At 45.0% G+C, this 22930-nt stretch overlaps 1 protein-coding gene across 1 annotated transcript in view; it reads left to right on the top strand.

Annotated features, from left to right (window-relative positions):
• Window positions 1–9734: 9734 nt before the first annotated feature.
• LOC129868078 (exocyst complex component 3-like) overlaps window positions 9735–22930 on the top strand; it is a 30129-nt gene continuing 16933 nt past the window's right edge. The window contains exons 1-5 of the mRNA XM_055941694.1: window positions 9735–9798; window positions 11303–11794; window positions 18577–18797; window positions 20550–21273; window positions 22370–22484. Of these exons, the coding sequence (XP_055797669.1) occupies window positions 11328–11794; window positions 18577–18797; window positions 20550–21273; window positions 22370–22484 (1527 nt within the window). The 5' untranslated portion in view covers window positions 9735–9798; window positions 11303–11327. The remainder of the gene's footprint in view (window positions 9799–11302; window positions 11795–18576; window positions 18798–20549; window positions 21274–22369; window positions 22485–22930) is intronic.

Below are 22930 nucleotides of genomic sequence, written 5' to 3'. Positions count from 1 at the left end.
GACTTTTTACTAGGATTAAATGTCAGAAATTGTGAAAAACTGAGTTTAAATGTATTTGGCTAAGGTGTACGTAAACTTCCGACTTCAACTGTATCTCTGAGAAGGCCTGGCTTAATGGCCCACCAAGCCCGTAGGGGGCCAGAGAGGCAGAGAAAAACATTCATCAGCTTTATTTTTTTACCACAGGAGGCTGCTCTCAATGTTCAAAATACACTAAAGAGCATAATTTTGCCACAAAGGATCAATAGTTTCTTTAAAAAAAAATAACAACAGTTATATCACAAGCACATATAGGTAACTGCCAGAATAAAAGGGAAATGCCAACATAAAGCGTCTTAACAGGTTGTTGGGCCACCACGAGCTGCCAGAACAGCTTCAATGCACCTTTTCAAAATACAATAGTTTGGAAAGCAAATAACGACTGCTGAAAAGAAAACACATCTGTCTGTGGAACCAATATACTTTTTTCCCCCTAAACTCCCTTTTTGAGAGAACAGCAGCACTGTTTTTCGAAGTAGCTCATCTTGAGATATTGCCTCCTATGAGTGCATCGGCCATCACCGGTGAGTAGCCTATGGAGTGATTGGGTGAGTCAGTTTACCACTGGAAAGTTTGTTTAGTAGCCGACTGCAGTGGTGTAAAGTACTTAAGTCTTTTTGGGGGTATCTGTACTTTACTATTTATATTTTTTTTACTGCTTTTACTTTTACTTCACTACATTCCTAAAGAAAATTATGTACTTTTTACTCCATACATTTCCCCTGACACCTAAAAGTACTCGTTACATTTTGAATGCTTAGCTAGACAGGAAAATGGTTCTATTCACGCACTTATCCCTGGTCTGCCTCTGATCTGGAAGACTCACTAAACAAACATGCTTTGTTTATAAATTATGTCTGAGTGTGCCCCAGGCTATCCATAAATGAGGGGGGGGGGGGCGATCCTGTAGAGGTGTTTTAAAGTAATGATGGACTGTCGTTTCTCTTTGCTTATTTGAGCTGTTCTTGACATAATATGGACTTGGTCATTTACCAAATAGGGCTGTCTTCTGTATACCACCCCTACCTTGTCACAACACAACTGATTGGCTCAAACGCATTAAGAAGGAAAGAAATTCCACAAATGAACTTTTAACGAGGCACACCTTAATTGAAAGGGATTCCAGGTGACTACCTCATGAAGCTGGTTGAGAGAATGCCAAGAGTGTGCAAAGCTGTCAAGGCAAAGGGTGGCTACTTTTAAGAATATATTTTGATTTGTTTAACACTCTTTTTGGTTACTAAATGATTCCGTATGTGTTATTTCATAGTTTTGATGTCTTCACTATTATTCTACAATGTAGAAAATAGTAAAAATAAAGAATGAGCAGGTGTGTGCAAACTTTTGACTTGTACTGTGTGCATATATATATATATATATATATATATATATATATATATATATATATATATATATATATATATATATATATATATATATATACACAGTGCATTTGGAAAGTATTCAGACCCCTTGACTCTTTACACATTGTGTTACGTTACAGCCTTATTCTAAAATTGATAAAATCGTTTTTTCCCCTCAATCTACACACAATACCCCATAATGACAAAGCAAAAGCAGGTGTAGAATTTTTTGAAAATGTATTCATAAAAAATAGAAATTACATTTACATAAGCATTCAGACCCTTTACTCAGTACTTTGTTGAAGCACCTTTGGCAGCAATAACAGCCTTGAGTATTCTTGGGTATGACGCTACAAAGTTGGTACACCTGTATTTGGGGAGTTTATCCCATTCCTGTCATGCTCTGTGAGGTTGGATGGGGAGCGTTGCTGCACAGCTATTTTCAGGTTTTTCCAGAGATGTTCGATCGGGTTCAAGTCCGGGCTATGATTGGGCCACTCAAGGACATTCAGAGACTTGTCCCGAAGCGACTCCTGTGTTGCCTTGGCTGTGTGCTTAGGGTCATTGTCCTGTTGGAAGGTGAACCTTCGCTCTGGAGCAGGTTTTCATCAAGGATCTCTGTAATTTGCTCCGTTCATCTTTGCCTTGATCCTGACTAGTATCCCAGTCCCTGCCACTGAAAAACATCCCCACAGCATGATGCTGCCACCACCATGCTTCACTGTAGGGATGGTGCCAGGTTTTCTCTAGACATGCCGCTTGGCATTCAGGCCAAAGAGTTCAATCTTGGTTTCATCAGACCAGAGAATCTTGTTTCTCATGGTCTGAGAGTCTTTAGGTGCCTTTTGATAAACTCCAAGCGGGCTGTCATGTGCCTTTTACTGAGGAGTGGCTTCCGTCTGGCCACTACCATAAAGGCCTGATTGGTGGAGTGCTGCAGAGATGGTTGTCCTTCTGGAAGGTTCTACCATCTCCACAGAGTAACTCTAGAGCTCTCTCAAGAGTGACCATCGGGTTCTTGGTCACCTCCTTGACCAAGGCCCTTCTCCCCCTATTTTTTCAGTTTTGATAGGCAGCGAGCTCTAGGAAGAGTCTTGGTGGTTCTAAACTTCTTCCATTTAAGAATGATGGAGGCCACTGTGTTCTTGGGGATCTTCAATGCTGCAGACCTTTTTTGGTACCTTTCCCCAGATCTGTGCCTCGACACAATCCAGTCTCTGAGCTCTACGGACAATTCCTTTGACCTCATGGCTTGGTTTTTGCTCTGACATGCACTGTCAACAATGGGACCTTATATTGACAGGTGTTTGCCTTTTCCAAATCATGTCCAATCAATTGAATTTACCACAGGTGGACTCCAATCAAGTAGTAGAAACATCTCAAGGATGATCAATGGAAACAGGATGCACCTGAGCTCAATTTGTAGTCTCATAGCAAACTGTCTGAATACTTGTTTAAATAAGGTATTTCTGTTTTTTATACATTGCAAACATTTCTAAAAATATGTTTTCTCTTTGTCATTATGGGGTATTGTGTGTAGATTGCTGAGGGAGAAAAAAACATTTAATCAATTTTAGAATAAGGCTGTAATGTAACAAAATGTGAAAAAAAGGTCTGAATACTTTCGAAGGCACTATATATCCTAATATTTTACAATCTGTGTGTCGCTTCATTGGCCTAGGCTATTGTTTGAATTCAAGACCAGATCATTTTTATTGATCTCAGTTTGTCAGTGTCAGAGTAACCACTCATTTTGGTCATTTGTGTGGTATTAAACAATATTTTATTCATGTAATGTCTCTGCAACTGGATTCTGGACATCCTGATGTGCCACACCCAGCCGGTGCGGGTTGGCAACAACACATCTGCCATGCTGACCATAAACAAAGGGGCCCCTCAGGGGTGTGTGCTTTGTCCCCTCCTGTACTCATACATACTTACACTAACACCCCAACACACACTACATATGCCCACACACACATAACATGAACACACACTCATACTGATGAGACACACACAAACACACACCACAAATGCTGCTGCTACTGTCTATTATCTATCTTGTTGCCTAGTCACTTTACCCCTACAGATATGTACATACTAGCTACCTCCCCCGGGGCCGATGATTTCTTAATCCAGCTCTGTCTCTGAGGTATCCCTCTCGGAGTAACACTGATTATTCCTGTAATCTAGCTACTATATTTATAACAGTTTTGAGTTTGTTTACCTGTTCCTCGTTTTTTGCCTAAATATTATGCAGTGAATATACACATACGTCAACTACAGTGAGATGAATTGTCATCAAATACCTTCATTAATGTATTTAGTGTTTAACTGTTTGTCCTCTTGGTTTGCACTACCAACTTGATTTTTGAGTGATTTTAAAATATATAAAAAATAGAAGTAAATAAAACATTTAAATCGCTATAGGACCTGTGTTGTCGTTGTTGTTATTCACAAAGGTACTGTAGATAGACTGATTAGACAAGGTTTTAAAGGAACATCATGCCTAGCCTGGTCCTAGTATTCATAAAGCATCTCAGAGCAGTAGTGCTGATCTTGGATCAGTTTAGCCTTTTAGATCATAATGAATAAGATTACATTGACAGAGGGACCTGATCCTAGATCAACACTCCTACTCTTGGACAGTTTATAAATACGGGCCTGGAGATCTGTATGTATTTTAGCCAACTGCCAAAGGGGGCGGAGTTGCAATCTACTGCAGAGATAGCCTGCAGAGTTCTGTCATACAGTTGTGGCCAAAAGTTTTGAGAATGACACAAATATTAATTTCCACAAAGTTTCCTGCTTCAGTGTCTTTAGATATTTTTGTCAGATGTTACTATGGAATACTGAAGTATAATTACAAGCATTTCATAAGTGTCAAAGACTTTTATTGACAATTACATGAAGTTGATGCAAAGAGTCAATATTTGCAGTGTTGACCCTTCTTTTTCAAGGCCTCTGCAATCCGCCCTGGCATGCTATCAATTCACTTCTGGGCCACATCCTGACTGATGGTAGCCCATTCTTGCATAATCAATGCTTGGAGTTTGTCAGAATTTGTGGGTTTTTGTTTGTCTACCCGCCTCTTGAGGATTGACCACAAGTTCTCAATGGGATTAAGGTCTGGGGAGTTTCCTGGCCATGGACCCAAAATATCAATGTTTTGTTCCCCGAGCGACTTAGTTATCACTTTTGCCTCATGGCAAGGTGCTTCATCATGCTGGAAAAGGCATTGTTCATCACCAAACTGTTCCTGTATGGTTGGGAGAAGTTGCTCTCGGAGGATGTGTTGGTACCATTCTTTTTTCATGGCTCTGTTCTTAGGCAAAATTGTGAGTAAGTCCACTCCCTTGGCTGAGAAGCAACCCCACACATGAATGGTCTCAGGATGCTTTACTGTTGGCATGACACAGGACTGATGCTAGCGCTCACTTTGTCTTCTCCGGACAATCTTTTTTCCGGATGCCCCAAACAATCGGAAAGGAGATTCATCAGAGAAAATGACTTTACCCCAGTCCTCAGCAGTCCAATCCCTGTAACTTTTGCAGAATATCAGTCTGTCCCTGATGTTTTTCCTGGAGAGAAGTGGCTTCTTTGCTGCCCTTCTTGACACCAGGCCATCCTCTAAAAGTCTTCGCCTCACTGTGTGTGCAGATGCACTCACACCTGCCTGCTGCCATTCCTGAGCAAGCTCTGTACTGGTGGTGCCCCAATCCCGCAGCTGAATCAACTTTAGGAGACGGTCCTGGCACTTGCTGGACATTCTTGGGAGCCCTGAAGCCTTTTTCACAACAATTGATCCGCTCTCCTTGAAGTTCTTGATGATCCGATAAATGGTTGATTTACTGGCAGCAATATCCTTGCCTGTGAAGCCCTTTTTGTGCAAAGCAATGATGACGGCACGTGTTTCCTTGCAGGTAACCATGGTTGACAGAGGAAGAACAATGATTCCAAGCACCACCCTCCTTTTGAAGCTTCCAGTCTGTTATTCGAACTCAATCAGCATGACAGAGTGATCTCCAGCCTTGTCCTCGTCAACACTCACACCTGTGTTAACGAGAGAATCACTGACATGATGTCAGCTGGTCCTTTTGTGGCAGGGCTGAAATGCAGTGGAAATATGTTTGGGGGATTCAGTTAATTTGCATGGCAAAGAGGGACTTTGCAATTCATTGCAATTCATCTGATCACTCTTCATAACATTCTGGAGTATATGCAAATTTCCATCATACAAACTGAGGCAGCTGACTTTGTGAAAATTAATATTTGTGTCATTCTCAAAACTTTTGGCCACGACTGTACTATCCAGGTCTGTGCCGAAACAATTCGAGCTTATACTTTTAAAAATCCACCTTTCCAGAAACAAGTCTCACACCGTTGCCGCTTGTTATAGACCCCCCAGCTGTGCCCTGGACACCATATGTGAATTGATTGCCCCCCATCTATCTTCAGAGTTAGGTGACCTAAACTGGGATATGCTTAACACCCCGGCCGTACTACAATCTAAGCTAGATGTCCTCAATCTCACACAAATTATTAAGGAACCTACCAGGTACAACCCTAAATCCGTAACCATGGGCACCCTCTTAGATATCATCCTGACCACCTTGCCTTCATCCTGACACCTCTGCTGTCTTCATCCAGGATCTCAGCAATCACTGCCTCATTGCCTGCGTGTGTAATGGGTCCGCGATCAAACAACCACCCCTCATCACTGTCAAACGCTCCCTAAAACACTTCAGCGAGCAGTCCTTTCTAATCAACCTGACCCGGGTATCCTGGAAGGATATTGACCTCATCCCGTCAGTAGAAGATGCCTGGTTGCTCTTTAAAAGTGCTTTCCTTGCCATCTTAAATAAACATTCCCCATTCAAAAAATGTAGAACTAAGAACAAATATAGCCCTTGGTTCACCGCAGACTTGACTGCCCTTGACCAACACAAAAACATCCTGTGGCGTTCTGCATTAGCATTGAATAGCCCCCGCGATATGCAACTTTTCAGGCAAGTCAGGAACCAATATACTCAGTCAGTTAGGAAAGCTAAGGCTAGCTTTTTCAAACAGAAATGTGCATCCTGTAGCACTAATTCCTAAACGTTTTGGGACACTGTAAAGTCCATGGAGAATAAGAGCACCTCCTCCCAGCTGGCCACTGCACTGAGGCTAGGAAACACTGTCACCACCGATAAATCTACAATAATCGAGAATTTCAATAAGCATTTTTCTACGGCTGGCCATGCTTTCCACCTGGCTACCACTACCCCGGCCAACAGCTCAGCACTCCCTGCAGAAACTTGCCCAACTTGCGCCGCTTCTCCTTCACCCAAATCCAGACAGCGAATGTTCTGAAAGAGCTGCAAAATCTGGATCCCTACAAATCAGCTGGGCTAGACAATCTGGACCCTCTCTTTCTAAAAGTATCCTCCGAAATTGTTGCAACCCCTATTACTAGCCTGTTCAACCTCGCTTTCGTATCGTCTGAGAGCCCCAAAGATTGGAAAGCTGCCACGGTCATCCCCCTCTTCAAAGGGGGTGACAATCTAGACCCAAACTGCTATAGACTTATATCCATCCTGCCCTGCCTTTCTAAAATCTTCAAAAGCCAAGTCAACAAACAGATTACCGACCATTTTGAATCCCACCGTACCTTCTCCACTCTGCAATCTGGTTTCCGAGCTGGTCACGGGTGCACTTCAGCCATGCTCAAGGTCCTAAACGATATCATAACCGCCATCGATAAAAGCCAAGGCTTTCGACTCTGTCAATCACCGCATTCTTATTGGCAGACTCAATAGCCTTGGTTTCTTAAATGACTGCCTCGCCTGGTTCACCAACTACTTCTCAAATAGAGTTCAGTGTGTCAAATCGGAGGGCCTGTTGTCCGGACCTCTGGCAGTCTCTATGGGGGTGCCACAGGGTTCAATTCTCAGGCCGACTCTTTTCTCTATATATATCAATGATGTCGCTCTTGCTCCTGGTGATTCTCTGATCCACCTCTACGCAGACGACACCATTCTGTATACATATGGCCCTTCTTTGAACACTGTGTTAACAAACCTCCAAACGATCTTCAATGCCATACAACACTCCTTCCGTGGCCTCCAACTGCTTTTAAATGCTAGTAAAATTAAATCCAACCGATTGTTGCTCACATCCGCCCGCCCGACTAGCATCACTACTCTGGACGGTTCTGACTTGGAATATGTGGACAACTACAAATACCTAGGTGTCTGGTTAGACTGTAAACTCTCCTTCCAGGCTCACATTAAGCATCTCCAATCCAAAATTAAATCTAGAATCGGCTTCCTATTTCGCAACAAAGCCCCTTTCACTCATGCTGCCAAACATACCCTCGTAAAACTGACTATCCTACCAATCCTTGACTTTGGCGATGTCATTTACAAAATATCCTCCAACACTTTACTCAGCAAACTGGATGTAGTCTATCACAGTGCCATCCGTTTTGTCACCAAAGCCCCATATACTACCCACCACTGTGACCTGTATGCTTTCATTGGCTGGCCCTCGCTTCATGTTCGTCACCAAATCCACTGGCTCCAGGTCATCAATAAGTCTTTGCTCGGTAAAGCCCCGCCTTATCTCAACTCACTGTTCACCATAGCAACACCCACCTGTAGCACACGCTCCAGCAGGTATATTTCACTGGTCATCCACAAAGTCAACTCTTCCTTTTGCCGCCTTTCCTTCCAGTTCTCTGCTGCCAATGACTGGAACGAATTGCAAAAATCACTGAAACTGGAGTCTTATATCTCCCTCTCTAACTCTCTAGCATCAGCTGTCAGAGCAGCTCACTGTACCTGTACACAGCCAATCTGTAAATAGCACACCCAACTACCTCATCCCCATATTGTTACTTACCCTCTTGCTCTTTTGCACCCCAGTATCTCTACTTGCACATCATCATCTGCACATCTATCACTCCACTATTAATACTAATTGTAATTATTTCACCTCTATGGCCTATTTATTGCCTTACCTCCCTACTCTTCTACATTTGCACACACTGTACATAGATTTTTCTTTCGTGTTATTGTTTATGTGTAACTCTGTGTTGTTGTTTTTGTCGCACTGCTTTGCTTTATCTTGGCCAGGTCGCAGTTGTAAATGAGAACTTGTTCTCAACTGGCCTACCTGGTGAAATAAAAGCCAACACTGTTCCCTATCAGTGTTCTGGCTGGCTTTTGTAGAGTCAAATCAAATCAAACTTAATTCAAAGCACATTCAATGGACACTTTACATGCATGTGTACTAGGTTAGGGCATACTGAGACTCTACAGATGAGAATTCTATGGAAGTCGGACACCTCTATTTAATATATTTGGATATTAACGATAAAAACAAAATCCAGGACCTTGACTTAACAGGCAGTTAAAATATTGTCTTTGTATGATTATTAGACACTGGTCTGAGACAGCTGTGTTCTTCAATTAAATACAACTATATTTACCCAATCAGGGGCAATTAAGAAAGCCATGGCCAGATTATATCAACATCCTCGACTAATACAAACAACAGACATCACCTTCCGTAATACATCCCCCTTTCTGTTGGTTATTTAGGAAATGAGTGATGGTCCACAATTCCACCACTAGAGAGCACAGGAGGACAAAATGGATCCCTGGTGGTCCAAGAGTTAGAGGTCACTGCTTTTGAAGTTTGCATGGAATCTATTAGTATTGACATGCTTAAATTGTAAGTAGGCACTAAAGTGAACTCTCCACTGTAAAGGTTTCTAAGCAAAGCAACCATCTTAAGAAATGTAACTAGTATCTTTGAATATGAGCTAAATATCAGTTCTAGATGTCTGATTCCTGACGCACTGTGGGCCTCAAAATACTTTTGATTTGTCATTGAAGATATCAAACACACCAGCCCATTATCTGTTCACATGATCTCTTCGAGATCTATATGACAAACCGTTTTTGACATTTTCCCGGAATACTGTATATGTTAGACTGACCGCATGTCGAAGCAGTGCAGGCGATTATTTAAATGCTTCATAGAGTAAATTTGCTTGGAAGCCATTGAAGATACTCTCTGTTACTCAGGTCAATTCAGAATGTAAAAGCACCACACAGACTTATCAACTGAAGCTCAGACAGACATTAATACAACACACACACACACACACACACACACACACACACACACACACACACACACACACACACACACACACACACACACACACACACACACACACACACACACACACACACACACACAGTTTCCTCAGGAAAAAGCATCATTTTCAGCTACAATACAACTGGTCAGGAAGCCGGGTGAACACAGTGCTCTCCTGAGCAACAGTGGAGATACACACACCGGGATGACTTTCCACTGAGACACTGTGCACTAACTACACAAGGTAAGAAGAATTAAGATATTTATCTTATTATGGTGCACCTCTGATTGCTGTGCCTCTTGCCATCCTTTCTCTAAATCTTTAAAGCCGATACAATAATGCATATAGCTTTGCATTACCGTTGTGATGGTGTGTTCTGGTTTGCTCTAAAATACTGTCTCTGAGAGTTCATGAGATATCAAAACATTTGATTGAGAAGGATACCCTACTGTAGTCTGTCTGTCATAAGTATTACAATTTATCTTCAGGAAGTCCTTTAGATTTATAGCTCATAAAGTCTACCTTGTTACAAGGAAAGAAAAAATTTAGTATATGCCACTGTGGATTGTTTTGCTGTTCTTCAGAAACAGGTAGATGTTTGTTTACAATCATCTATGGTCTATGCTATAAGTACTTGAAAATAACAAGGTAATACTTTGTACTATTTGGTACTACAATTTGGTAACTAAATCCTAGGATTTGGTACATACAGGGTCATAATTAACAATTTCAATGTAGGCTTTTTCAGACGCTGACAAGGTTTCTAAGGAACAAAAAGGGAAAAACAAGTTTTATAATCAATATGATATATTTCTCCCTTTATGTTTCCATTTACCAAAACTTTAAGAACAACTAGTTGCTATGCATTTGCAAGGTTATTTCTGGAGAAAAACCTGTGTTTCACTTTATAATAAGTGTGGCTAAAATACCTATACCTGTGCATTATACAGTAGTGTATGAGGACACATTGTTACATAGTAGTCTACAGTACTTAGTGTAATTACATGCAGCGTCAGCAAACTAGTGTCCCAGGCAGCCAAGCACTAAAACCATATGACCCAATCAATTCTTTCACCGTGAATTTATGGATGAATTTTAAGTTATTTCATCAAGACCGATGTTATATCAAGTTGTTTAAATACTTAAGTTGTTTAGTGAAACAAAATAATGTAGCCAGCCACAGACAGAGTTAAAAAGAGGAACTTTACATCAAATCTCCGCATAGAGTGGATATTAATTGTGACATGTGTAACATACTTTCCTCCCCAATATTTTATTTAAATAATTAAAATAAGACAACTAGACTTAGCTTTTAAGTATTACCTACTAAAGAATTTCAAAGTAAAACTGATTAAATGGATTTTAACACACTTGTGTGAAACCCCATGCCATAATCTTCTCCCAGGGTAACTGACACCCCCGGACGGGGCCAGTTACCCATACACATGTTGTACTGTCGGTAACTTGAGAAAGCTGCTGGGTAATCATCTGTGTTTGTGTTTAATCGCTGAGTAAAGCCTATACAGAATAGTCTCATTGCAACTGTTGTTATGCTATTACAATATTCTGTAGGTCCTCAATTACAACGTTACTCTCTCATTCATTCTGGTTTTAGCTGGCATGTTCTGTTCAACCTTTTCCAGCCCACACTCATATTGAGCTCTTGGTATTGCTATCCTAACTAGCTTGTTCATATCATCTGTGATCTCTTTCTCTGTTCTAACTAAGTGGCCTTGTGTCCTTGCAGTATTTGATCCCTGAGCACAAGCATCATGCCCATCCTTAAAAACCTTCCAGGGAGAACCAGGAGTAACCATGGGAACAGTGAACTCATCCTGCCCAGGTTAAACCTGGACCTGAGTCCCTTCGAGGAGGTGAACCTGGAGGAGGAGAGGAACGAGAGCGACCCCGCCATTTTGGTGGGCCGTGGAGCAAAATCCCTCCAGTGTAGGTTGTCGCGAGATGGGGAAGAGGAGGAGAATGAGGTGAACATGGAGAGGCACGGCACCGGGGCCCCTAAAGGGGGAAGACCCCTGAGGGGGACTCTGGAGCGACTGTGCGGCTCTTCCCCCCTGAAGACCCTGGGGAGGTTGGGGAAGGGGCTGCGTAAGTCGGGGTGCAGCGTGTGGGGGACCAGCCCGTCCCTGCGAAGCCCCATGGACCCCCACTCGCTCCCGCCAGAGAAAGAGAAGAGGAAGGGCATCCGCAGGAGCTCAGAGGAGATCATGACCCTGCTACGGTAAATGAGATGGAGGGTGTTGATCTAGGATCAGATGCCTTTTAGATCATAATGAATAAGATTGCATGGACAGGGAGGACCATTTCCACTCTGAGACGCTTTATAAATACGGGTCCAGAGCCACAGATTAACATAAATGTATTGTCTCTCTATATATACAGTGCCAATAGAAAGTCTACACCCCCTTTAACTTTTTTCACATTCTGCTGCCTTAAAATGTAATCTAAAATGGGATTCAATTAATTTGTTTCTACAGATCTACACAACCTAGTCCACATTTTCAAAGTGAAAGAAAGTACATTTTTATAAATTATTATTATCATTTTTTTACAAAGATGTCTTTGATTGTCTTCACACCCCAGAGTTAATACCTGGTGGAAGCACCTTTTGGTAGCCATTACAGCTGTGAATAATTTGGAATAAGATTCTATCAATTTTGCGCTCTCTTATGGCTGCATCTATCAATTGTTTTTTCCAAAATTGAAGCTCAAGCTCATTTAGTTTGGTTGGGAATGATTGATGAACAGCAATATTGAAACGTTGTCTCTGATTTTCAGGCAATTTTAAGTCAAGACTGTGATTAAACCACTCAGGAACACTCAACACCACTTGGAAAGCTATTTTGGTGTGTTTCGGCATAAATATTTGTGTAATTGTCTCTCAGAAAAATAAAACCCTATCCTAGGGTTAGGTTTTCAGAAGACTGAGGTGGGTTTTCCTCTAACTTTTTACCTGGGCTTTGCTCCTTTCATATTTATTTTGATCCTGACAAACTCTGTTACGCTCAATGAGGACAATTGTAAGGAGTCAGGCGCAGAGAGCAAAGGTAATGGGGAAAACCACTCTTTAATGTCCAACCAGATGAACAACTGGTAACGTCCAAAACATTTGGCGTAAAAATCCGACTTGAATAAAGTACACACTGGAAAATAAATCCAGACTGTGGAAAACCCCAACATACATGAACAACCTCATACAAAACAGAAAAGACAAGCCCGCACAAACAGAAACGGGCTAAACGAACTTAAATAGCACCACCCTAACAACCAAACAATAAACAGGTGAAATCAATTAGTCAAAACCAAACGAAAAGGAAAAAGGGATCGGTGGCAGCTAGTAGACCGGCGGCGACGACCGCCGAGCGCCACCCGAACAGGAAGGGGAGCCACCTTCGGTAATACTCGTTACAGTACCCCCCTCCTGACGCGCAGCTCCCGCAGCACGCCGACGCCGGCCTCGAGGACGACCCGGGGGCCGAGGTGCAGGGCGATCCGGATGGAGGCGATGGAACTCTCTCAGCATAGATGGATCCAATATATCCCCCACCGGGACCCAGCACCTCTCCTCCGGACCGTACCCCTCCCAGTCCACGAGGTACTGCAGGCCCCTCACCCGGCGTCTGGAATCCAGAATGGTCCTTATCCTGTACGCCGGGGACCCCTCTATATCCAGAGGGGGCGGAGGGACCTCTGGAACCTCACCTTCCTGCATGGGACCAGCTACCACCGGCCTGAGGAGAGACACATGAAATGAGGGGTTAATACGATAATACGAAGGAAGTAACAATCGGTAACACACCTCATTTATTCTCCTCAGGACTTTAAATGGCCCTACACACTGCGGACCCAGCTTCCGGCAGGGCAGGCGGAGGGGCAGGTTTCGGGTCGAGAGCCAGACCCTATCCCCCGGTGCAAACACGGGGGCCTCACTGCGGTGACGGTCAGCGCTCTTCTTCTGCCGTCTACTCGCCTGACGCAGAGACTCCTGGACGGCTCTCCAAGTCTCCTTAGAGCGCTGTACCCACTCCTCCACCGCAGGAGCCTCGGTCTGACTCTGATGCCATGGTGCCAGAACCGGCTGGTACCCCAACACACACTCAAATGGTGACATGTTGGTAGAGGAGTGGCTTAGTGAGTTCTGAGCAATCTCTGCCCAGGGGATGTATCTTGACCACTCCCCTGGCCGGTCCTGGCAATACGACCGCAGAAACCTACCCACCTCCTGGTTCACTCTCTCCACCTGCCCATTACTATCCGGGTGATACCCCGAGGTAAGGCTGACCGAGACCCCCAAATGCTCCATAAACGCCTTCCATATTCTGGAAGTGAACTGGGGACCCCGATCAGAAACAATATCCTCGGGCACCCCGTAGTGCCGGAAGACATGGGTAAATAGTGCCTCCGCAGTCTGCAGGACCGTAGGGAGACCGGGCAACGGGATAAGACGGCAGGACTTAGAGAACCGATCCACAACGACCAGGATCGTAGTGTTTCCCTGAGATGGAGGTAAGTCAGTCAGAAAATCCACCGAAAGATGGGACCACGGCCGTTGTGGAACGGGGAGGGGTTGTAACTTCCCTCGAGGCAGGTGCCTAGGAGCCTTACTCTGAGCGCACACCGAACAGGAAGAGACATAGAATCGCACATCCCTCTCCAAGGTGGGCCACCAGTACTTCCCCCTAAGACCTCGCAGTGTCCTCGAAATACCCGGGTGACCTGACGAGAGTATACCATGAGCCCATCGAATCAATTGATCACGAACAGCGAGCGGTACATACCTACGCCCCTCCGGGCACTGTGGAGGCGCAGGTTCCTCCCTTAACGCCCGCTCGATGTCCGCGTCCACCTCCCATACTATTGGTGCCACCAACTTGGCCGCCGGAATGATGAGAGTAGGATCGATGGACCGGTCCTCTGAGTCATAGAGGCGAGACAGCGCGTCGGCCTTAGTGTTGAGGGAACCTGGTCGATACGAGATCGTAAAACGAAATCTGGTGAAATACATGGCCCACCTTGCCTGACGCGGATTCAGTCTCTTAGCTGATCGGATATACTCCAGGTTACGGTGGTCAGTCCAGATGAGGAAAGGGTGCTTAGCCCCCTCAAGCCAGTGTCTCCACACCTTCAGGGCTTTAACCATAGCCAACAACTCCCTATCCCCCACATCATAATTCCGCTCCGCTGGCCCGAGTTTTTTCGGAAAAAAAGCACAGGGGCGGAGTTTTGGTGGCACACCCGAGCGCTGTGAGAGCACCGCTCCAACCCCAGCCTCGGATGCGTCCACCTCTACTATGAACGCCAAAGAAGGGTCCGGATGCGCCAACACTGGCGCCTCGGTAAACAGCACCTTCAACCTACAGAAGGCTCTGTCCGCCTCTGCTGACCACTGCAAACGCACCGGCCCCCCCTTCAGCAGTGAGGTAATAGGAGCTGCTACCTGACCAAAACCCCGGATAAACCTCCGGTAGTAATTGGCAAACCCTAAGAACCGCTGCACCTCTTTTACCGTGGTCGGAGTCGGCCAATTACGCACGGCTTTTACGCGGCCACCCTCTATATCCACCCCTGAGCTGGAAATGCGATAACCCAGGAAGGAAACGGCTTGTTTAGAAAACTCACATTTCTCCGCCTTCATGTACAGGTCATGCTCCAGCAGTCGCCCAAGAACCTTGCGCACCAGAGACACATGCGCGGCGCGTGTAGCGGAGTAGATCAAAATATCGTCAATATACACCACCACACCCTGTCCGTGCAGGTCTCTGAGAATCTCGTCAACAAAGGATTGAAAGACAGCTGGAGCATTCTTTAACCCGTACGGCATGACGAGGTACTCATAATGGCCCGATGTAGTACTAAACGCGGTTTTCCACTCATCTCCCTCCCGAATACGCACCAGATTATACGCGCTCCTGAGATCCAGTTTCGTGAAGAACCGTGCTCCGTGGAATGATTCCATTGCCGTAGCGATGAGAGGTAGTGGGTAACTAAAACCCACCGTGATGGAATTGAGACCTCGATAATCAATACACGGACGCAACCCACCATCCTTTTTCTTCACAAAAAAGAAACTCGAGGAGACGGGTGACATGGAGGGCCGAATGAATCCCTGTCCCAGAGCTTCCGTGACATATGTCTCCATAGCCAACGTCTCCTCCTGGGACAAAGGATACACATGACTCCTGGGTAGTGCAGCGTTTACCTGGAGGTTTATCACGCAATCCCCCTGTCGATGGGGTGGTAATTGGGTCGCCTTCTTTTTACTGAAAGCGATAGCCAAATCGGCATACTCAGCGTGAATGCGCACGGTGGAAACCTGGTCTGGACTCTCCACCGTTGTCGCACCGATGGAAACTCCTACACACCTGCCTGAACACTCATCAGACCACCCCTGTAGAGCGATAAGAAACAGACTAATCCGTTCCTTATGATTCCCCTGCGTAATCATCTCCAAAGGAATTGTGGCCTCCCTGACCAGCCCTGACCCTAATGGTCGACTATCTAAGGAGTGCACAGGGAAAGGGGGTTCTACCTTAACTAACGGAATCCTCAACTTCTGAGCGAGTCCGCGATCTATAAAGTTCCCAGCTGCGCCTGAATCGACTAGCGCCTTATGCTGGAGAGAGGGAAAAAATGTAAGGAAACATATTAACAAAAACATGTGACCAACAGGAAGCTCTGGGAGAGTGTGGTGCTGACTCACCTGAGGTGACCGAGGAGTGTTCTGCCTGCCCTCTCTATTCCCAGATGGACTCCTCCAGCACCGACCGGAAGTGTGCCCTCTTCGGCCACAACTAGTACAGGAGGAGCCTCCTCCGATCTCCCTAGATGCTGCCCCTCCTAGCTCCATCGGGATGGGAGCAGGAGGGTCAGGAGGTGGAACGGACAGGACCCTTTCAGAACGTCCGCGAGCAGCTAGCAGATGGTCTAACCGGATAGACATGTCTATTAGTTCATCCAAACTGAGCGTAGTGTCCCGACAAGCCAGCTCTCTGCGGAAGTCCTCTCTCAGGCTACACCTGTAATGGTCTATCAGAGCCCTGTCGTTCCACCCTGCTCCAGCGGCCAAGGTCCGGAAATCCAGCGCGAAGTCCTGCGCGCTCCTCGTCCCCTGTCGTAGATAGAACAATCTCTCACCCGCCGCTCGGCCATCTGGAGGGTGATCGAACACGGCCCGAAAACGGCGGGTGAACTCCGGGTAGTGGCCCCTCGCTGAGTCGGGCCCGTTCCAGACCGCATTGGCCCACTCTAGGGCTCTACCCGTCAGGCAGGAGACGAGGACACTCACGCTCTCTTCGTCCGAGGGAGCTGGTCGGACGGTGGCCAGGTACAGATCTAATTGTAGCAGGAATCCCTGGCACCCCGCCGCCGCTCCATCGTACTGACTTGGAGGCGTAATACGCAAGGAGCTGGTACCGGATCCCGCTGGAGGAGATGGTATAGTTGCTGGAGGGAGGGTAGGTGGGGTAGTAGGGAGACCACTCCTCTCCCAACGATCCATCCTCTCCATCATAAGATCCATAGCTGATCCGATGCGATGGAGGATGGACGTGTGATGAAGGACTCTCTCCTCCATCGTGGGGAGAGGGGTGGTCGCTGCTCCTGCTGGCTCCATATGTAGGTGCGGGCTTCTGTTACGCTCAATGAGGACAATTGTAAGGAGTCAGTCGCAGAGAGCAAAGATAATGGGGAAAACCACTCTTTAATGTCCAACCAGATGAACAACTGGTAACGTCCAAAACATTTGGCGTAAAAATCCGACTTGAATAAAGTACACACTGGAAAATAAATCCAGACTGTGGAAAACCCCAACATACATGAACAACCTCATACAAAACAGAAAAGACAAGCCCGCACAAACAGAAACGGGCTAAACGAACTTAAATAGCACCACCCTAACAACCAAACAATAAACAGGTGAAATCAATTAGTCAAAACCAAACGAAAAGGAAAAAGGGATCGGTGGCAGCTAGTAGACCGGCGACGACGACCGCCGAGCGCCACTCGAACAGGAAGGGAAGCCACCTTCGGTAATACTCGTTACAAACTCCCCCGTCTCTGCCGATGACAATCATTCCCATATTTCCAAATGTGAAAAATGTTAAATGGGGTGTAGACTTTCTGTAGGCACTGTAATATGACTAAGTTAGAAACTATTTTGTAGCACTGTGATAGCTCTTATGAAATTACGGAATTGCTCACAGCATATAGCATAATAATTTCCTAATTAGTTATGTAATGTAAAAATTCACCATGTTTATGTATGGAACTCCCTTTGTTTGCTAATGCTATCTTGTGTACCTAAGCATTGAGTGAATGGCACTACGTATAACCGGGACATTATTTTTACTTTGACTGTTGCAGCCAGGGAAAGGCAGCCATCAAAAATTCCAATCTGGATTGCTTAGAGCAGGGATGGGCAACTTTGATGGGGGTTGGGGCCACAAAAAAATCAGAATTCCTCATGAGGGGCCGCAGTTTCTAACAGGTCTGTGTACCTACATCCATACCCACATCCAACCCACAATTGACTATCAGTGACTGACATAATGAGAAACTGCTGATGCACAACCAAATTTCGAAATTGCACCTTGTGTGTTCTACTATTCTAACTCGCAACAGTAAGTTGAGACCCTGATTGAGTTCCTGGGAAATTTGGAAATTTAACTGAGGGCCTTCAAAAGGGGGGCTACGGCCCCCAGTTGCCCATCCCTGGCTTAGAGCTACAATCACCTCTCAAGCATTTAAATAACTGCTTATTTATAGCATATGATAGTCTGGATATGGTAGTCACCTGTTAGCATTGAAGCTTACAGTATTTGATGACACTTATGTATCCCATTCCATTTATATTTGAGATGGAACCTTAATTCCCACACAATATCTCTGACTCTGGGAATCCACACATAGCTCTTCTCTCTCTTCAATGCCATACTGTGAGGTTGACAGTGTAACAAGCCATAATATAGTTCCTATTCTCTCCTGATGGTTCTCTTCTGCTTCTAGATTTGCAGGGCGGCGGAAGCAGACACAGCGTAGAGAGAGCCTGCCCTGCGGGGACCTGGGCATTGATAGCGAGGATGAGTCTCGCCGCCGGCCCTCCTTCCTCAGGATGGTCAGCCTTAGCAAACTGAAGAGGGAGTCCCTGTCGGACCACAACTCCCAGGAGGCCGAGGAGGAGCTGGAGGAGGAAGAGCCAATGGTCAAAGCTAGGGAACCACTCTCAGGTATACAAGGCGCTCCAAAACAAACCAATCAAGTGGGGAGATATGGTATGTGTTCTGCTGGTCCAGCCAATCACAGGGCACATAATCTGAAACCTCTGAATCATGTAAGGATCAGTGCAGGTTGCCTCTGTCTGTGGCATGTGAGTCAGTGTTGTACGTTTCAGTGTTCACATTACGAGTCCAACCTCACTTGAGTCTATTAAGTCGGAAACTCAGGAACTTCCTGGTCAGCTTCTGCAGTTCTTCCTCCACCAATCCCACGCTGGTCTCTGATGAGCTGTGAGCGGTCCCCAGATCCCCTCAGTCATCAGGTTCAATCAGCACCAGACTATGAAAGCAGGAAATGTCTGCACTTCCTCCCACTGCTGATCCCTTCAGATAAAACTTAATCCAGAGCTACTGTTCACAGAGCTCCGTAGGGAGCAAAGCAGACAAGGGACAGTCAAAGGACAGTGTAGTATATAGCATGCCCAGAAAAAAATTTGTAGACCTCCACAAGTCTGGTTCATCATTGGGAGCAATTTCCAAATGCACGTTCATCTGTACAATCAATAGTACACAAGTAAAAACACCATGGGACCACGCAGCCGCCATACCGCTCAGGAAGGAGACGCGTTCTGTCTCCTAGAAATTAAAGTACTTTGGTGCGAAAAGTGCAAATCAATCCCAGAACAACAGCAAAGGACCTTGTGAAGATGCTGAAGGAAACAGGTAAAAAAGTATCTATATCCACAGTAAAACGAGTGCTATATGGCCATAACCTGAAAGGCTGCACAGCAAGGAAGAAAACACTGCTCCAAAACCGCCATAAAAAAGCCAAACCCATGTACGGTTTGCAACTGCACATGGGGACAAAGATCGTACTTTTGGAGAAATGTCCTCTGGTCTGATGAAACAAAAATAGAACTGTTTGGCCATAATGACCATCGATTTGTTTGAAGTAAAAAGGGGGAGGCTTGCAACCTGAAGAACACCATCTAAACGGTGAAGCACGGGGGTGGCAGCATCATGTTGTGGGGGTGCTTTGCTGCAGGAGGGACTGGTGCACTTCACAAAATAGATGACATTTTGAGGAAGTAAAATTATGTGGATATATTGAAGCAACATCTCAAGACATCAGTCAGGAAGTTAAAGCTTGGTCGCAAATGGGTCTTCCAAATGGACAATGACCCCAAGCATACTTCCAAAGTTGTGGCAAAATTGCTTAAGGGCAACAAAGTGAAGGTATTGGTGGTGGAATGGGCTAAAATTCCCCAACTTATTGTGGGAGGCTTGTGGAAGGCTACCCGAAACGTTTGACCCAAGTTAAACAATTTAAAGGCAATGCTACCAAATACTAATTGAGTGTATGTAAACTTCTGACCCACTGGGAATGTGATGAAATAAATTAAAGCTGAAGTAAATCATTCTCTCCACTATTATTCTGACATTTCACATTCTTAAAATAAAGTGGTGATCCTAACTGACCTAAGACAGGGAATTTTTACAAGGATTAAATGTCAGGAATTGTGAAAAACTGAGTTTAAATGTATTTGGCTAATGTGTATGTAAACTTCCAACTTCCAACTGTATCAGCACCCTTCAGTATGGCAATGTTGATATTTCATACACAATATAGCCTCATGAAAACATGTACTTTTTCTCCTCATTTACCCCACCCGTTCCTACCCATACGGTAATACTCTGTACAAACCAATAGACTAAACAGTTTGAAAGGGATTCCTCTATCTGTCCTTTCCTCTCTTCCTTCAGTGCTGGAGATCCTACAGCTGGTCAACCAGAGGGACCTCCTCCTGGCCGACACACACATCCAGGAGCTGGAGCACGAGTGCGAGCTACTGGACTTCGTGCCACACCCCCCCACGCCTCCATCCACACCCCCCGGAGTGACCCCTCCCGGGTCCTTCGACAACCCCTCCAGCCCCAACGCTTCACGGGATGCCAGCAGGCGCAAGGCCAAGGATGTGGAGCTGCTGTATGAGGCCCTGCAGAAGGAGATGTGGGACGTGGTGAGGGAGTCCCTCCGCCAGCCCACGGCCGGGCCCAACCTGGGACTGGTGGTGCTGGTCATTCAGCAGGAGGAGCAGGCTGACATTTCCCAGGCCCAGAGAGAGGAGACCCAGCCCTTAAGGGAGGGCCTCCAGCCCCATCATAGCCAGAGGCCCCGTCAGCTCAAGCTGAAATGGCGGCAGGCGGTGGCGGAGGCGGCAGACTGGAGCCTGCCGCAGCAGGTGGACACTCAGGCGGGGCAGCTGGCCTCATATCTGGAGAGGTTAAGGGGACGCATGGTGGATGACCTGGACGCGGCACGGCGGAACGTGGTGTCGGTCTACCCGGAGGAGTTCCAGGCCTTCCAGGTGTATGTACAGAGCTACCACCAGGCGGTGGCCAGGCGCCTGAAAATCATTACCAGCTCCCAGCTTCAGATCACTGACGTCTACTCTATGCTGGACTGGTTCTACAACATCTACAACAGGTCAGTGTCAGAAGTCATAACATAACAACATTAAATGTATACACTCTTAGAAAAGAAGGTACCAGCTAGAACCATAAAGGGTTATTTAATTGTCCCCTTAGGAAAACCCTATGAAAATGGTTGCGTTCGAGCGTATCAATTTTGTCAAGTCGCCTTTCAAAGTGTGTTGCATTATGTGGATAAACATTTTCAGACTTGTGCCTACATGTCGACTGCATGAACTGTATGAACTGTATGATCAAAGGTTATGGATATATACAAATTAATGTCATATATTTTTTCGCATCAAGTTTTTATTATTTCTATACATGTATTTAAAAACTCACACCCCCCATCCGGCAATCTGATAGCATATGTAAAATCAATCATGAAATAAACAAAAATAAATGAATAAAAATACATGAATTAGTAGAATAATGAATGAATGATACTGAATAATACATCACATTACGCATACATCAAAAATAGTTAAAAATCATAGAAACTCATTCATGGATGTACAGGTACTTTGGACAATAGTTCAGAAATTAATGTGATATTTGAGACCTCACTCATCAATATATTGTACAATGTACACACATATGATTTCAGTTTGTGAGTGTGTGATCTGGGGGTTAGAGACATGCTTATTTTGATATTATAAAGAAAAACTTTCACAAACAATGGCAACTACGTTGACACTGCCATGTTCATCTAAGCCTTGCTGTAGGAAAACCACAACAGTGTCCAGACATTTTCGGCTGTTGCAGATGCACCTCCTCTGACTGCTTTTGTCGATATTTCGTCTACAGTCGGCTACGTTAGCCTTACAACTCAAATGCAAACATTATACATTTTTGGTTCCAGTGGAACCCTTTCATTAATACAATGTTATATGTTCTTAGTAGAACCTGTTTCACCACCAAAGGGTTCACCTATGGGGACAAAAATATATATTTTTTTATATAAGAGTGTAAGATAAGAATATCAAGGAAGTCCATGTATGTGAATATTAACATAGATCTTTACAGGTATTTGTTCAGAACTGAAATGTGAGACTTGACTGGATAGTGACACATAGTATCTCTTCCTCACTTTCCCTCTCGTCTTTTTTAAGGGATGTCCTGGGCACCGTTGGCATGAAAACCCCAATTAACTACTCTCGACTGGAACCCCTACTGCACCAAGACACAGTGGACCAACTGGAACAGGACTGCCTGAACACTGTCAGGGTAAAATCACATTGCTTTTAAAGTGCAATTCAACCTCATATTCATTATCTCCAGCACCATACTAGTGTCTACATGTGTGAAAATGGCGCATTTATATGATCTGTGGTTAAAAAGACAAGGTCTTAAAAATGCTTCTCTATTACATCACAGGGATAGGATTAAAAGAAAAGAAGAAAAACTGTGATTTTCAAAACCTGTTTCTAGTCACTTTACCCTGCATTCATGTACATATCTACCTTAAATACCTCATACCCCTGCACATTGATCTGGTACTGGTACTCCCTGTATATAGCTCCACATTGATCTGGTACTGGTACTCCCTGTATATAGCTCCACATTGATCTGGTACTGGTACTCCCTGTATATAGCTCCACATTGATCTGGTACTGGTACTCCCTGTATATAGCTCCACATTGATCTGGTACTGGTACTCCCTGTATATAGCT

The sequence above is a fragment of the Salvelinus fontinalis genome, chromosome 13 (genome assembly GCF_029448725.1).
Source record: "Salvelinus fontinalis isolate EN_2023a chromosome 13, ASM2944872v1, whole genome shotgun sequence".
In the NCBI taxonomy this organism is placed as follows: domain Eukaryota; kingdom Metazoa; phylum Chordata; class Actinopteri; order Salmoniformes; family Salmonidae; genus Salvelinus; species Salvelinus fontinalis.
The sequence above is the reverse complement of the archived record's forward strand: the minus strand, read 5'-3'. Positions and strand labels throughout refer to the sequence as shown.